Raw genomic sequence first — 17,733 nt, 5'->3', positions numbered from 1 at the left:
GTAGACTGACCAATCTAAGGTTTAATTGTTGACATGTAGACTGACCAATCCAATGTTTAATTGTTGACATGTAGACCGACCAATCTGAGGTTTAATTGTTGACATGTAGACTCACCAAGCACTGGAGAACCAAACTGTTGACCAACTGTTGACCAAAACTGACCAATCCCTGGCTTAGCGTGTGTAATGATGGACATGCAGACTGACCGATGAACATTGAATGACTGTTTAGTTTTGTTGCAGGTGATTGGTAATGTTTGACATATGTTCAAAACCATTAAAGGTGCAGTCTGTAAGAATGGACATGTAAACTGATATTGCGAGTAATGACCACTTGTCGACCAGTCAAAGACTGCATCAAGTCGCTCGTGTCCAAGATCGGCAAGCCACAGTGCCGACTGATGTAATCATAATCACAAATTTAGTTTTATAACCTGGATGAACGATCTATTTAGTTCTTTGAGTATCTTTAGTTTCTGATGTTCTCGCAGTTACAAATACAGTTGTCGGGTTAGTCATAATAATACGCCAATCTTTAAAACTATTCTTACTGTTTATCTTTTTCAGAAGGTCGAAATTGATGTTTTCTTCTAATGCTTATATAGAATTCTAGGTTACGTTCCAGGCAATAAATGATGATTAATAACTATGAATGTCGTTCTCCGCCATTAACTGCAACAAGACTTTATTTGAATTTGAGACGGAACTGTTTTCAACATGCCATTCTTCTAATGACTTGGAACGCCGAGCGGAAGCCAAAACATGATTTGAGTGATTTAGATTTTACAAACAGATCGACATTGGCACGCTTAGGATCATAAATAATTTTCATCGCTGTTCGTCAAGTGTCTTGACAGGCGTTTCTGTTGCCAGATAAAATCAGTTTCAGCGTCGTTCACAGCCCAGCGCAGAGTCTGGCGTACTCCCTTCCTTCCTTCCTGGAGAAGCCTCCTTGTCAACCCTCATCAGGAGAGCGTTTAACCTCACAGACGTAAAAGGACAAAATGTCAACGAGAGTTACTGTGTGGGTCTGATCCAGATCCTGAAGAACAGCGTTCGTAGACGACATTACATGTCCAATTTTTGGCGAAGTGAAATCCCTAATTACGTTCCATTTTCCTCACTTCACATGGAGGAGCTGTGGGAATGTGTTGATGCTCCTCCACGATTGAGAGCTCTCCACAGTGGGTCCGACAGCTGTTGGAAACACCTGATGAGGGTCGGGGGACAAACTCCCGCTTGGACCGTGCACTTGGTTGAATGATAATATTATATATGCTTTTCATGACACATTTATTTCCTTTGGTGCTTAATAGATTTAACATCTTGTGCAAAAATGGATGCAAAATAGCTGAGCAGCTCATACTTGCATAACAAGCTAAGCATAATTGTCCTAATTTTCTATTGTGAATAATATAGTTGATGTATCATAACTACATGTATACACTACATATACTATATATACATGATATAGATTATTAGGGATGTCCATTATTGGGTTTTATGCCAATATTGTCCAACTCTCAATTTCCGATATCAGCCGATACTGATGCCGATATGTGTAAAATGACATATCTGCTGTGGTAGAATGAACACATATGTATTGTATATAGCATTTTTTTAATATAAATTTTCACAGAAATAATTCTGGTACTGATATCAAGCGATATTATCCTACTATTTTTTTAAATATGTTTGTTTCTAAAATAACCAAATCTCCATTATTGGCTTTGGGGTGTAATACCGTAAGGTCCACTAGAGGGTGCTAGCAGCGATGGTGGTATAGAGTAGGTGACAAAACCACAGAGGAAGAATAAATCCCGAGGGTGAATATACGTCAAGTCATCGTGGATTGTCTTCCTTATTCTGTACCACAGGTTAGTACAAAGTAGAGATAATTTATATTTTAACGGCTGTAAAGAGTTTAGAAAGTTGCTAGAGTAAACAGCTGACTGCTAAATGTTTGTTACAAAATGTGTTGTAGAGCATTTGAACGTAAACGAAATGGCTAATGCTAGCAATCCTTAATGTACAGTTAATAGCATGAAGCAGGCTAATTGAAAAATGTGAAATGTATCTGGAAACAAATTGGTAATTGTTGATGTTATCATCTTATGATATCTGCAGTGTTGTTATTTTTGAGAGAAGAATAAATCCTGAGGGTGAATATACGTCAAGTCATCGTGGATTGTTTTCCTTATTCTGTACCACAGGTTAGTACAAAGTAGAGATAATTTATATTTTAACGTCTGTAAAGAGTTTAAAAAGTTGCTAGAGTAAACAGCTGACTGCAAAATGTTTGTTACAAAATGTGTTGTAGAGCATTTGAACATAAGCGAAATGGCTAATGTACAATTAATAGCATGAAGCAGGCTAATTGAAATATGTGAAATGTGTCTGGAAACAAATGGGTATTTGTTGATGTAATCATCTTATGATATTTGCAGTGTTATTTTGGAGAAGAAGTATAAATCCTGAGGGTGAACATAGTAAGTGGATTGTCTTCCTTATTCTGTACCACAGGATTTTCAATGCATACCCGTCTCCAGGTTGTGGAGGGGCAACATACAGCTAGCATACTCACCCAACTTTCACCCACTGAACATGTTTGAGGCGGAGGAGAGGAGTGGACAAACATTCCCCAGGCCACAATCAACAACCTCCGTGGAGGAATGTTTTCTTGTATTTGATTGTAGCCACCCCAAGCATACCTGTGCAATAGTCATGCCATCCAGGGATTATCTCGGCTCACTAACACAAATTTGTGAACAATATTTGAGATGAATCAGCCTTTTGTGTGCATAGAAAAAAAATACTGAAAAATGGGAGCAAAAAGAAGTGTTTCTCTTGATTATAATAAAAACCTGCTCCATTTTCTTTTCTTTTTTTTTATCCCGCAATCCCCTTCTGGCTCAATTTATATTAAAAGTCAAATCTGGCTGATATGATTTTTATGAAGTCAAGAGGCAAAGCATTGCTCGGGAATGAAATACCAGCTAAAGTGGCAATAAGGCTGTATTTCTTTATTTTCATAACCCCCCTGCATGGCTAGTTGGAAATGCCACTGGTGCCCTGTGGTCTCAGGGCCGGACCCTCTGAGGTGACACACTGTCCTCCATAAAGTGCTAAATTATGACCTGTGAAAGCTCCAATGTTCCCCTCGGGGGCTTTTCAGGGGAAATAGTTATTATGTGGTGGACTCTGAAGTGTGTTGTGGTCAGTGTCAGAACAAAGACAAATGCCAGTAGAAAGGGGGAAAAAAACATCAGCTCATTTGAAGACAAACTAGAACAGAAGAAGCTTTTATTGATCTTTTTGTTCAGATGTAACCATGGACATATAGATATCAATGGTTCTCATGTTGACACCAAGGACGTGTTATTATTTGAACAGCAATGGTAAATGTGTTGCTATACAAGACAGTATAACATACCTGCTTATGAGATGAATATGAATAATACTTACTCACTTTACCTCAAGTCCTGACTGAATATTTGCACATATGAAATACAGTATCCCCTACGGAGTGTTTGCGTTTCAAGGATGTCCATCCCATCTTAGGGTCAGGAAGCATGAAGCTGCAAGGACACACGTTCTCAAACGCTCTCCTTCCGACCATCACAAGTAAAACCTTCTGTTTGGCTTTCCCCTTCTGCTCAGGAGGCCGCAATCAGCTTCTGGCAGGAAGCAGGTGGAAGCTCTCTGTCAAGATAATACACCAGCAAAAGTTGGAGTTGCACCAAGTTCTTAATAAGCAGCTGCTGCAGGAAAAAAGACAACAGCAGCATCTCTTGACGGGGTTCCGGTCGTCTGTTGCAAAGGTGACGGGTCAGATGAACCCATTTATGATACGATTCTTGAGGAACACCGAGAGCACACAAAGGAATTCCTTCCTACGTGGAATCAACTGGGCTTTTCCTCTGCGGAGACACAGTTGAGTGCTTTGCTTGTCACGGATTTCGCAGACACATAATTCAATACCGGAGACACACATAACATAATAGCATAACGTGGAAAAAAAGGATGGAACACCAACCCTTAGCTCGGCTAAACACCAGGAAAGCTGCAATTACAGCCAATCACACGAATTCATATCAACAGAATTCATCAGATTCACCTCACTTGTTGCTAGGCAGGATTGGAAAGCCGCAAAAAAAAGAAAATGTCATATGTCAGTCACTCCTACGATGCTGTTTCCTTAGCAACCAGCAGCCAACTGCTTCCAGACAGATTCATTTTGAAGTTGACTCACTCATACTTGACTAAAATGTAACACACTTTGTCAGCGCCATCTGCTGGATACGACAGTGACTGCAACTTTTAAGATTAAAAAAAAAAAAAAACTTTTATATTCATGTACTGTTAAGTAATCAGGTCAAATAAATGACTAAAATTACACAAAGCAATTAACAATGTTGAAAAAATTATTGTAATATTAACACAACATTTTCTTTTTTTCCTCTCAAATAATACTAGCATGTTGGATTCACACTACACACAATAATTTTATGATAACATTGTAATAATTTCATCAGAATAACTATGTTTAATTATAATAATATCACAATTTTAATGGAATACATTAACAATATGATAATATATTACAGTTTTTATAACAGTAGTATAGTACTATATTTAGCCTTTTACGTATTCTTGAAAAAATTCGCAACATTTTTGTATCATAAAAAATAAAATGTTATTCTTGTTTGCTTTGGTAGTTATTAGTAGCTTTTTTTTTTCATTATAGCTATACGAGACTTTTCATTGGACAGCCATGATATTGTTCAATAAATCTAATTAATCTACATAGCTGATATAAAAGGAAGGGGTAAAATCACCCAGCAGTATTTATAGATTAAATAAAGGAATCCTTCACCCTCAGGTACATTAGAATCATTCAGAGCGTGTGTGTATATATATATATATTTTTTTAATATATATATATATACGTATATACATTTCACAAACCGTGAAGAAGTAGAATTCATATCCAACAGTCTAACACCTCCACTCCTTAATGAAGCCAATAAATCCAGACAGTAAATGTGTTCTACCCGGGCTTGACCTCTGAAGTCTGCTGAGCTTTTATTACAAATCTTACATCTCATTTCACAAGTCAAGCCTCTAAATCAGCGTTTTACACCATTGGTGACTTGAATTATGTGTATATATATTTTGCAATTTAAACTTTATTATATGTGTTTAAACTCACTGAAAAAAAAAACTTTGTAATTTGCTTTGCTGCAATGGCAACAAATACCTTCTTGACTAGTTTTTATTCTTCCCATAGGAGCAATGCGCCATCAAGTGTCAAGGAACTGCTACTGGCTTATTGTGAAAGCGGAAGTGAAAGCTTTAGGTTCAATTTTGTCCATCGGCTCAGCCATGAAAATAACAGCCACTTCCTGTTTCCGAAACTTCCTTCCAAGGTAAAAACCCTTTCAGTCAAGTAGACGTTTCCACAATATTTGACTTTAATAAAGAAATTGTACCATAAAAAGAAAACATTTATTTATATGCATTTATATAGTATGCATATTTTTTTTATTACATAATTTAGATGTAATAAATATTGGCAATAAAGACACATGTTTGTTTTACGTTGACGACTCATACCGGAAGTGTAGTTTTGCTCAATGCTTCGAACGTGACATTGCTTGTTTAGCTGTCCGGCTGTGTAGCACTTAGTGCTAACAACAGGCTCAGTCATGCCCTACTCCGCTAAAATCGGTCCGTCCATCCTAAGCAGCGACCTGTCATGTCTTCGTAGTGAGTGTGTGCGGATGATGGAGTGCGGGGCAGATTATTTGCACCTCGACGTCATGGACGGGTCTGTTTATCACTACTTTCAGTAGCTAGCTAACATGCTAACAGTGTGTGTCTGTGCCGTGCACAGGGGAAAGTTTGAGAATATCTAAAGTATGTTTTTTTTTTTAAATTATGTCATCATAATGGCTGCTTTAATGAAACAGGGTCTCCTATATGTAGTACTTTTATTGTTTTATTGTGCTTTATTTGCACGCTGGTAAGACACGTAACTAATATGAAATAATGCAACAGAGCTGCAATAATTAACTTTATTGACAGTGTTCACAGGACAACATTAGCTTGTATAATCTCTCATTAAAGCTTCTTTTTTCATTTTCAGCCATTTTGTTCCCAATATAACGTTTGGTCATCCCATGGTGGAATGCCTGAGAAAGTCATTAGGCCCAGACCCTTTCTTTGGTGAGAATCTATTTAAAAAATATTGTCTTTAAACAATATTGAAGTGGAAATACCCATCTTGTTGTGACCGTGCTGGTGTTTGCAGACATGCACATGATGGTGTCCAGGCCCGAGCAGTGGGTGAAGCCCATGGCGGCAGCCGGAGCCAACCAGTACACGTTCCACCTGGAGGCCACCAGCAATCCTGGTAACCTCATCAAGGAGATCCAACAGAGTGGTATGAAGGTGAGGGTTTGCCAATGTGGAGTCGGAAATACTACAAACATAACCTAATCTTTTGTGGTCACTGTGTGCAGGTGGGCTTGGCCATAAAGCCTGGTACCACAGTGGAAATGTTAGCGCCTTGGGCCAACCAGATTGACATGGCTCTGGTCATGACTGTTGAACCTGGCTTTGGAGGACAAAAGTTCATTGAGGACATGATGTCCAAGGTACAGTATAAATGGCACAGTGGGAGTATTAGCAACACAGGACACATCTTAAAATCAGCGTGTCACAGTTGCACCTATGGACAGTCTTTGCTGTTTTGTTTGTTTTTACCATTTAGAACTCCAGACCATGTGACTCAGGGGTATTTGTAGCCGCTGTTGATACCTTTTATACAGAGAGAGAGAAAGAGACAATACTCACCAGGAAGTAAAACAGCAGCAGTTTGCTTATGCAATTTCTCGTCTGTGCAAAGACGTCAGCAAAGGGGCACAATGAAAAGGAGGGGAAGTAGAGTTATTTAGAAAAAAGTTTAAAATAATGAAGTAAAATAATGTCGAAAGTGCAACAGACCTGACGTTTTCCCATGACGCGTTTCATTTGAGCAACACATTTCATCGAAGAACAAGCAGCATAGAAAATTGTGGCTTTTACGCAGACCCAATATATTATGGGAAAACTGTTTTTCATTTAAAACTCTTACTGGTACATGTTTGTATATTTGTAAAATAATGTCAAAATTGTATACATTAATATTGAACTCATCGCACAGCAACTTAACAATCAAGGTAAACCTCAGAAATATACAAACATGTACCAATGTGAGTTGAAAAAGAAAACATTTTGACGTTTTCTCATAACGACACATTTCATTAGAGAACAAGCAGCATAGAAAATGGTGGCTGTTACGCAAACCCAATGCATTATGGGAAAACAGTTTTTCATTTAAAACTCTTACTGGTACATGTTTGTATATTTGTAAAATAATGTCGAAATTGTATACATTAGTATTGAACTCATCGCACAGCAACTTAACAATCAAGGTATACCTCAGAAATATACAAACATGTACCAATGTGAGTTGAAAAAGAAAACATTTTGACGTTTTCTCATAACGACACATTTCATTAGAGAACAAGCAGCATAGAAAATGGTGGCTGACCCAATACATTATGGGAAAACTGTTTATTTAAAACTCTTACTGGTACATGTTTGTATATAGAGGAAAATAATGTCGAAATTGCCAAAGTGCAACAGACCTCCCTGTAATAATTACAAATATTAACCAAGTAATAGTAAATATTTATTCAAAGAAGAATTCTGGTTAATTTAAAACTGAATTTTTTGTTCCCTGTTAGAACTTAAATGATGTTTTATGCCATGCTGCGACCAATATGGTACGTCTTTTCTATATGTTTGCCAGGTAGCATTGTTGAGAGAACAGTTCCCCTCACTGGACATCGAAGTAGACGGCGGCGTGGGCCCGGACACCGTTTACAAATGTGCAGAGGTGAGCAAAAGCAAACGCATCTCAATCCGATTAAACGTAAACACAAAATGGGTGCTCTCTCTTCCTGTTACTTGCAGGCTGGTGCTAACATGATCGTGTCAGGCAGTGCCGTGATTGGCAGCGATGACCCTCGCTCCGTCATCGCCCTTTTGCGCACCGTGGTGGCCGAAGCCATACAGAAGCGCACGCTAGACCGCTGAGGTGTTTGTGTTTGTGTTCGTGTGTGTGTGTATGTGTGTAAGTTACTATGGCCACACCCGCATGTAGTGGGAGTGACTGGATGGAGAAGGCGAGTCTGGTATGGGGCGGGGCTTCTTTGGATGCGAGGCTAATTAATGACGCTGAACTGTAAACATTCCTGAAAATAGTTTTTACCCACCTGGAAAATGATATACTGTTTCAAACTTAATATTTTTCTATAAACTGTATATACATGTGCTTTTGACAAAAAACCATGGAAATCGCTTTTGTTAATTAAACCACCTTCAATCATCTTTTATTGTTTGTTATTGTGTGGAGTCCTTGCAATTGGACTTTGGCATTTACTACTACGTAGTGATCCTAGGCCCTATCTATTATGTGTGTGTATTTATACAGTGTAAACTCAGGTGGGAAAAAGCTACACCTGTGTGTAATCCACACCCACTTAATTTAGAGGGTAAAACAGATTTGTACATATATAAACGTCATAAAATGATTGTTGGTATTTGTTGATTGCACATGGTGTATTGTGTTGCTGGATATGTGAACTGTACAAACATTGATGCTCTGCACGAATGAAGTTCCTAATGGATAAATTAGTATTGAACTCATCACACAGCAACTTAACAATCAAGGCATACCTCAGAAATATACAAACATGTACCAATGTGAGTTGAAAAAGAAAACATTTTGACGTTTTCCCATAACGCGTTTCATTTGAGTGACACACGGGCTGCATGACGACTGAGTGGTTAGCGCGCAGACCTCACAGCTAGGAGACCAGGGTTCAATTCCACCCTCGGCCATCTCTGGAGTTTGCATGTTCTCCCAGCAACTGTTTGTTAGCACGCTATCACAATCAGGATTGAGCAAGCCTTCCTGGTTGATAAGCTAGCCTCTTACATGAAAGTCCAAAGTTTATGACTCCATAGTCTCGTTATCTGTGACTGAAAGTCATCTTAATTGAACACTAATTTCAGCTTAAAACTGTTGGCGTTTACTTTTTTTTTTTTTGCGTTTACTAACATTTTAAACAAGTCAATGTTTGTTATGGTTTGCCTCCACAATGGCGGACACAATGTTTAAGCTTTAGCTTCAACCGTTACATACAAGTGCTTCAATCTTAGCGCTAACCATTCAGGAATGGCTAGTAAAAGTTGCAGCGGGGAGGCTAAAGACGTTTTTGCAGGGAAGTATGGCTGCTGCTGTCGATGAGAATCAATGGTGACATACTTCAGACACCGAGCGGCTCGCGCTCAATAATGCAGCGCATGTCTTTGAGGCAAATCACACATATACATTATTAATGCTGAAAATCTTTTTGTGTGTGTGAATACATCGCATGCTTTTTATTTGGGATAAAGTGCTAGTGGTATAGTTTGTGTATGTTACATGTGTTTAAAGAAAAAGAACCCTGTGCTTAATGCATAGTGACACATGTTCTTATAGTACATACATTGTGTCGCTGACAGGGGATGCAATGTGGCGTGAGGCAGCTGTCGGATGCTGACAGCGACATAGGATGTCTCCCATTGCGCTACGCTTCCTCTGCCGCTTCCAGCAGGGACGTTAATGCATGCTTGCAATCACCAGCAGACGTCACATGAGCCCTGGCTTGTACAGTACAGTACAGTACAGTACAGTACAGTACAGTACAGTGCAGGCACTCCGGAGCGACGCCATGACAATGATTGGCGTAATTAATTAACACGCGCCACGTCAGGCCAAACTCTCTCTGTTATGAACTTGCATAACTGCTAGGTTGCTTGAATACCATTATTAATTATTATGGTAATGCTTTGATTTCATTTGAACATGCATCAGATTACAATTGAGTGCATCACATAATATAATTAAATATATGCATTGCACAGCAACAAGAGTACAGAATCAGTTAAACAGTACAAAATACACAATATAAAAATAAACAATATAAACAACCCAAGTATTAACAAAATCAACAGTTTTACCCAGAGTTATATACAATTACAGTATGCAGATAATATGAAGCGAGATGAAATATATGACCAGTCTATACACTATGAGATCTTGCTAGTGAGTTAATGTGAGGCATTATAGAAATAGTTCAAATAGAACTTTAATATATTGCATTGAGAACCTTAATATTGCACGTGGAGGTGGATCAGATATTGCACAGTGAATGGGGTCTGAAGTAACTATACTGAATATATAAAAACAAAGTATTCCACAGATGTTCATAGCGGTGTAGAAGACTATTGGGAGCAGTGCTGGTTGTACAGTCTGACAGCTGCAGGAAGAAAGGACCTGCGATATCGCTCCTTCACACTATTTAATTAACAAAATTAGTTTTATTTTTTTAACATTTTTAATTGTTTAAATGTTTTAAATTTTAAATTTTGAGGTGACCATATAATGACATAATGGGTACCATATTAACTGTCAATATAGTGATATATATAGCATATATTTAATTAAAAAATATTTTATTATTTTTTAAACATTTTTAATTGTTAAAATTTGTTAAAAAATTTTAAATTTAAAATGTTTAATTTTTTGTCACATACCGAAGTAGGAGGTGATATGACCATACAATGACATAATGGGTACCATAGTAAGTGTCAATATAGTGATATATATAGCATATATTTAATTTAAAAAATATATATTCTTGTATTTTTTAAAATATCTTTAATTGCTAAAATTTGTTAAAAATGTAAAATTTTTTAAATTTAAAATGTAAAATTTTTTATACCATACAATGACATAATGGGTACCATAGTAAGTGTCAATATAGTGATATATATATAGCATATATTTAATTAAAACATTTTTTTTTATTTTTTAATTGTTAAAATTTGTTAAAAATTAAAAAAAAAATTTTTTAATGTTTCATTTTTAATTTTTTGTCACGTAGCGAAGTAGGAGGTGACATGAGCATCCAATGCCATAATGGGTACCATAGTAAGTGTCAATATAGTGATATATATAGCATATATTTAATTTAAAAAATATATATTCTTGTATTTTTTTAAAATATTTTTAATTGCTAAAATTTGTTAAAAATGTAAAATTTTTTAAATTTAAAATGTTAAATTTTTTGTCACGTACCGAAGTACGAGGTGATATGACCATACAATGACATAATGGGCACCATAGTAAGTGTCAATATAGTGATATATATAGCATATATTTAATAAATTTTTTTTTTATTTTTTAATTGTTAAAATTTGTTAAAAATAAAAAAAAATTTTTTTTTAATGTTTTATTTTTAATTTTTTGTCACGTAGCGAAGTAGGAGGTGACATGAGCATCCAATGTCATAATGCCATAATTTCTTGAATTGGCTCATCGTTGTGCATTGTATGACTTCCTTACTCCTTACTATTATAATTATTAAGAAAGCAAGACATAATCACGATGACATACACGTATGACATACACAATCCCTAAGATATGCTTTTCTCAGTACTTAGTTGTATTAATACTGTGTTTGTACATTCCAGTCCTCAAATACGGTGCGAGTGCGTAAGCCTTCCCGGGCCCCCCCTTGACACCTAAATGGAGTCAGACAGCCATCATGTGTAACTTTTGATGTTGGCAGTCGTGCCGTGAGGGACTGTCTGTCCTTCCTGGGAAGACGTGCACGGAGGGAAAGACTTGATCAGAGCAAAGAAAGACAGCTCCATCCTTAAAAAGAAGCCCCGCGCCACCACGGGCCTCCTTCTTAAGTAGGTGGCTCCATCACGTCCAGCCTTCCTTCCAGTGATATTAGCACAAGCGGAGGTGATGGATGGACTGATGGAACATTTGAGACTTCATCTCCGTGCGTGAGACAAGACTTAATGGACTCTTCGGCTCCACTCTAAACTTGTCTCTTCTGAATCCTTCTTGGCACAAAGAAAGCTGCCACATTAACGCCGGAGAGAAGACACACTTCAGAGGTTTCATAATGACGCCGTCATCATATTCAACTTTTCTTATTATAATAATCCATTAGATAGGATTTGTGCTAGCACTTTGTTACAAACTTTAACTAAACACTGGCCTTCCTGGTAATCAATGTCTGTTTTGTATTCTTATTCTATGTGTCTGTACATTGGAAACAACAACAATTTTTTGACAAAATTTACTTTATACATTTGTTGTATAGTTCCAAAAACATGCTAGGTTAATTAGCCACTCCAAATTGTCCATAGGTATGAATGTGAGTGTGAATGGTTGTTTGTCTATATGTGCCCTGTGATTGGCTGGACACCCGTCCAGGGTGGACCCCGCCTCTCGCCCCAAAACAGCTGGGATAGGCTCCAGCACCCTTGCGAGGAAAAGCGGTAGAAAATGAATAAATTAATGAATGAACATTATTAGAGACCCCTCAACATGAAATAACACCCCTATAGTCACTTTTACACACATTTATAGTAAACATAACAGAAAATAATACATATAAGGCATAAACAATTAAGCATAAATAATATTTACATTTTTTGGAATGTTTATGTTCGCTTCCTCCCACATTCCAAAAACATGCTAGGTTAATTAGCCACTCCAAATTGTCCATAGGTATGAATGTGAGTGTGAATGGTTGTTTGTCTATATGTGCCCTGTGATTGGCTGGCCACCAGTCCAGGGTGTACCCCGCCTCTCGCCCAAAGACAGCTGGGATAGGCTCCAGCAACCCCGCCACCCTCGTGAGGATAAGCGGTAGAAAATGAATGAATGAACATTATTAGAGACCTCTCGACATGAAATAGCACCCCTATAGTCACTTTTACACACATTTATAGTAAACATAACAGAAAATAATACATATAAGGCATAAACAATTAAGACGTAAATAATAATACATTTTTTTGAATGTTTATGTTCACATTCCAAAAACATGCTAGGTTAATTAGCCACTCCAAATCGTCCATAGGTATGAATGTGAGTGTGAATGGTTGTTTGTCTATATGTGCCCTGTGATTGGCTGGCCACCAGTCCAGGGTGTACCCCGCCTCTTGCCCCAAGACAGCTGGGATAGGCTCCAGCACCTCCAGCACCTGGTAGAAAATGAATGAATGAATGAATATGTCTACTATATTGGGAAATATGAGCGTAAAGGGGACTATAGGGGTGTTAGGTCATGTCTCGAAGACTCTATTGATGTTTTAAAAAAAAGGTGGTCTAACTATGAACCCCGCCTCTCGCCCGAAGACAGCTGGGATAGGCTCCAGCAACCCCGTTACCCTCATGAGGATAAGTGGTAAAAATGAATGAATGAACATTAGAGACCTCTCGACATGAAATAACACCCCTATAGTCACTAGTAGAAAATAAATGAATAAACTGCCTCTTTGGCCCTGTCAATCACAGGTATCATTTTTTGCACAGTATTAGCAGGTGATTAGCATTTATTCAATAATATATTTATTTTTATTCCCGTAGGATGTAATGATGAGCGGATGGCGTCGTCACATGATTAATTCATGTTTTAAAGCAGAGGTGCAGCTAAATGTCTTGGCGTGATCTAATAAAAGTACACGGGTGTTTCTGACATGCTTGTGACTTCAAACTTGGGGGTGGAAGTGGTGGATGTGGAATAGTCAAATATTCAGTCAACTCATGAAACGAGGCTGTTTGAAGTAACGCTGCCTCCCAGGAGGAAAGTCTTTCTGCATCTCTCGTTTTTTTTTTTTTTTTTTTGTTCCTTCCTTTTGCTGCCACTTTTGAATCTATTCCCGCTCGCATTCCCGCTCTCTCTTCTCTCACACTCCACACTTCCATTCTGGCAATATGTTATACATCTCCGTGCGTCAGCACTAAAGGAACATTAGGAGAGTGTTTGCCTTCTCCTTCTTAGTCATAATTACTTGCCCTCCCACAGGAGAACACAATGCACATCCCTGCTGTTGGTGGAGTTGCTGTTGAAGCCCTCGCTCCAGCACAAAGGCTTCATCCGAGTGTCTTACCAATGAAGATATAGCATGCTTAGAATGCATAAGAAAACACTGACCTGCTGTGCATGCCCTGCAGCACAGTAAACGACGGCGGTGTAAATCATGCATAAGAATCAAGTTCAAGTGAAGACTCTTGGTGAACTTTTTTTTGGATGTAAAAGTTCGATGTCATATTGAGTAAGGGAATCAAACAATGCACAACGATGAGCCAATTCAAGAAACAATACAAGCAGTTGATGTTTGCTAAATACAAGGATGAAGAGTCTTGAACCAGTCATGATGTGCTATATATATCACTATATTGACACGCACTATGGTACACATTATGGCATTGGATGCTCATATCACCGAGTACTTCGCTACGTGACACAAAATAAAAAAATTAAACATTTAAAATTAAAAAAAAAATAATTTTTTAACAAATTTTAACAATTAAAAAATTTTAAAAATACAAAAAAATATATATTTTTAATTAAATATGTGCTATATATATCATTATATTGACACTTACTATGGTACCCATTATGTAAATGGATGCTCATATCACCTCCTACTTCGGTACGTGACAAAAAATTAAAAAAATTAAACATTTAAAATAAAAAAAAAATTTTAAACAAATTTTAACAATTAAAAAAATTTAAAAATACAATTTTTAATTAAATATATGCTATATATATATCACTATATTGACACTTACTATGGTACCCATTATGTCATTGTATGGTCATATCACCTCGTACTTCGATACGTGACAAAAAATTAAAAAATTAAACATTTAACATTTAAAATTATTTTTTTTTCCCAACAAATTTTAACAATTAAAAAATATAAAAAATACAAAAAAATATATATTTTTTAAATTAAATATATGCTATATATGTCACTATATTGACAGTTACTATGGTACCCATTATGTCATTGGATGCTCATATCACCGAGTACTTCGATACGTGACAAAAAATTAAAAAATTAAACATTTAAAATTATTTTTTTTTCCAACAAATTTTAACAATTAAAAAATATAAAAAATACAAAAAAAAATATTTTTTAAATTAAATATATGCTATATATGTCACTATATTGACACTTACTATGGTACCCATTATGGCATTGGATGCTCATATCACCGAGTACTTCGATACCTGACAAAAAATTAAAAAATTAAACATTTAACATTTAAAATTATTTTTTTTCCAACAAATTTTAACAATTAAAAAATATAAAAGATACAAAAATATATATATTTTTAAATTAAATATATGCTATATATATCACTATATTGACACTTACTATGGTACCCATTATGTCATTGTATGGTCATATCACCGAGTACTTCGATGTGACAAAAAATTAAAAAATTAAACATTTAACATTTAAAATTATTTTTTTTTCCAACAAATTTTAACAATTAAAAAATATAAAAAATACAAAAATATATATTTTTTAAATTAAATATATGCTATATATATCACTATATTGACAGTTACTATGGTACCCATTATGTCATTGGATGCTCATATCACCTACTCCAGTACGTGCCAAAAAAGAAAAAAAATGTAAATTTAAAATACATAATTATTTTCTACGTAATTATGCATTTTTGGCCTTGTGTGACTTATACTCCGGAGCGACTTATAGTCCAGAAAATATGGTAGTAGGTTTAGTTGTTTAGATATTTGTCACAAAAGCAAAAATAATTTGTCTCAAAGTGAAAGTTATGCTTGAAATCTTTTTTTTAGTTGGGAACTGATATTTTCCTGAAACTTAACTATGTTCCACTGCTGATTATTAAAGAACGGAAAGGTAGAAACTTTTTTTTCTGTTGAAAGACAGAAGTCCAAACTTTCTTTTGGTAGGTTCCGTGTTCATATAACCATAGAGCACAATATTCGGTGTGCCTTGAAAGATCGGTCAAAAGGGGTTGTCTTGTGAAAAATGAAAAATGGGATTAAATGAATGAGTTAGAGTCATATTTGTGTACAAATGAGAACGCATACAACACAGCTGTGGTTTTCCAAATAATTAGTAAATAAATGATCGCTGCTTTGTGGTTGACTAGAGTCGATCAGTAGCCAAAAGCATGCAAACTTCATCAAATTTTCCATATTTTTTTTTTCCCAAATGAAGCATTAATAACACAGTTGTCATGCAGTGGATTGACAGACAAGACAACAAGCATTTTGATGTTAAATGAGGTGTGCACTAAGCCAGGTTCCTTTGGCCCCGTGCCAAAAATACCAGTGTGAACGCTAAGCAGGCTGCAACCGAGTGTGAACGCGGCTCTAAATTTAGCATGTTTAGCAGGTTCATCCTTCTCTGACACACACACACACACACATGTTCAGTTGTATGAATTATGAATGCATAAAGGGTATTTTAGTGTGTTTGTGAATGTTGCGTGTTTGTGCATGTTTTGAATCCATAATACATGCGGGTGGGGCGGGGGCGGGGGGGGGTTCGGTGTTTTTGCTGTTTGAATGTCACTCCAATCAGTGGAGACGCAGTCAAAAAACAAGGCGACATGAAGTGCTGAACACGTGTGCTCAACAGGGGGCGCCTCTTTGGCGCGTGCGTGGTATCGACTCGCAATAGCGGACGCATCGGATGCTGAGGCAGCGGCGGAGCAATGGAGGACGCTGGTGTTTTAAACTAGAGACGTCTTTTATCGATCTGATGGGGGAGACGCACACAGGCTGTTTCTCATGACCTTCTGAGGCCTTGTGATAATAGATTTTAATATTTTTATTCATCACGGGAGGGAAATGGAAGATGGAAGCACGACCTTGAATTTTAACGACGTTCATTCATTCATTTTCTACCGCTTACCCTCACGAGAGCCGCGTATACCTTTTGGTATTAGGTATTAGGTATACATTTTGAGTGTTAAGTTGCTGTGTGATGAGTTTAGCGTTCCTTGTAAGATACAGATATGCAGATACACAAGATACAGACACCAGATAGGCATATACTGTATTGCTTAATAAAAATATAATACCGTTATTAATTCCATGTTTAAATGAATGAAAACGTATAAATAAATGTTAAGGTTTCACACTTGGTTTAGGGTTTGGAACCATGGTTAGCATTTCAAGTTATGGTTAGGGTTTCATACCAGTGGTTGCCATGGCGCTGGTCCACCGGAGAGCTCAGGAAGTTAATTTGAACTCGTTATTGGTACTTCTCTTAGGTATACCTTTTGAGTGTCAAGTTGCTGTGTGATGAGTTTAGCGTTCCTTGTAAGATACAGATATGCATATACGCAAGATACAGACACCAGATAGACATATACTGTATTGCTTAATAAAAATGTAATACCATTATTAATTCCATGTTGAAATGAATGAAAACATGTAAATAAATGTTAAGGTTCCACACTTGGTTTAGGGTTTGGAACCATGGTTAGCATTTCAAGTTATGGTTAGGGTTTCATACCAGTGGTTGCCATGGCGCTGGTCCACCAGAGAGCTCAGGGAGTTTATTTGAACTCTGTATTGTTACTTCTCTTAGGTATACCTTTTGAGTGTCAAGTTGCTGTGTGATGAGTTTAGCGTTTCTTGTAAGATACAGATATGCAGATATACAAGATACAGTCAACAGATACTGTATTACTTAATAAAAATGTAATACCTTTATTAATTCCATGTTTAAATGAATGAAAACGTATAAATA

At 36.7% G+C, this 17,733-nt stretch overlaps 1 protein-coding gene and 1 long non-coding RNA gene across 3 annotated transcripts; both read left to right on the top strand.

Moving 5' to 3' along the window:
* The first annotated feature begins 1,774 nt into the window (after window positions 1-1,774).
* LOC131136261 (uncharacterized) lies at window positions 1,775-2,821 on the top strand. The gene is made up of 3 exons (XR_009131717.1): window positions 1,775-1,877; window positions 2,128-2,213; window positions 2,524-2,821. It is a non-coding gene; the product is annotated as an uncharacterized LOC131136261 (long non-coding RNA).
* An 851-nt stretch (window positions 2,822-3,672) lies between these two features.
* rpe (ribulose-5-phosphate-3-epimerase) lies at window positions 3,673-8,757 on the top strand. Of its 2 annotated transcripts, XM_058082925.1 has the most exons (7): window positions 3,673-3,933; window positions 5,291-5,429; window positions 6,149-6,228; window positions 6,314-6,453; window positions 6,525-6,659; window positions 7,859-7,945; window positions 8,023-8,757. In XM_058082925.1, exons 1-7 carry the CDS (start codon window positions 3,834-3,836, stop codon window positions 8,143-8,145), a joined length of 804 nt encoding a protein of 267 aa, XP_057938908.1. In that variant the 5' UTR covers window positions 3,673-3,833; the 3' UTR covers window positions 8,146-8,757. The 2 variants fall into 2 exon arrangements, with proteins under 2 accessions (XP_057938908.1, XP_057938909.1); XM_058082926.1 differs by lacking the exons at window positions 3,673-3,933; window positions 5,291-5,429 and adding an exon at window positions 5,619-5,830.
* Window positions 8,758-17,733: the final 8,976 nt, after the last annotated feature.

This window comes from Doryrhamphus excisus, chromosome 9 (genome assembly GCF_030265055.1).
Source record: "Doryrhamphus excisus isolate RoL2022-K1 chromosome 9, RoL_Dexc_1.0, whole genome shotgun sequence".
In the NCBI taxonomy this organism is placed as follows: Eukaryota; Metazoa; Chordata; class Actinopteri; order Syngnathiformes; family Syngnathidae; genus Doryrhamphus; species Doryrhamphus excisus.
This window is presented reverse-complemented; position numbering and strand designations above follow the sequence as displayed.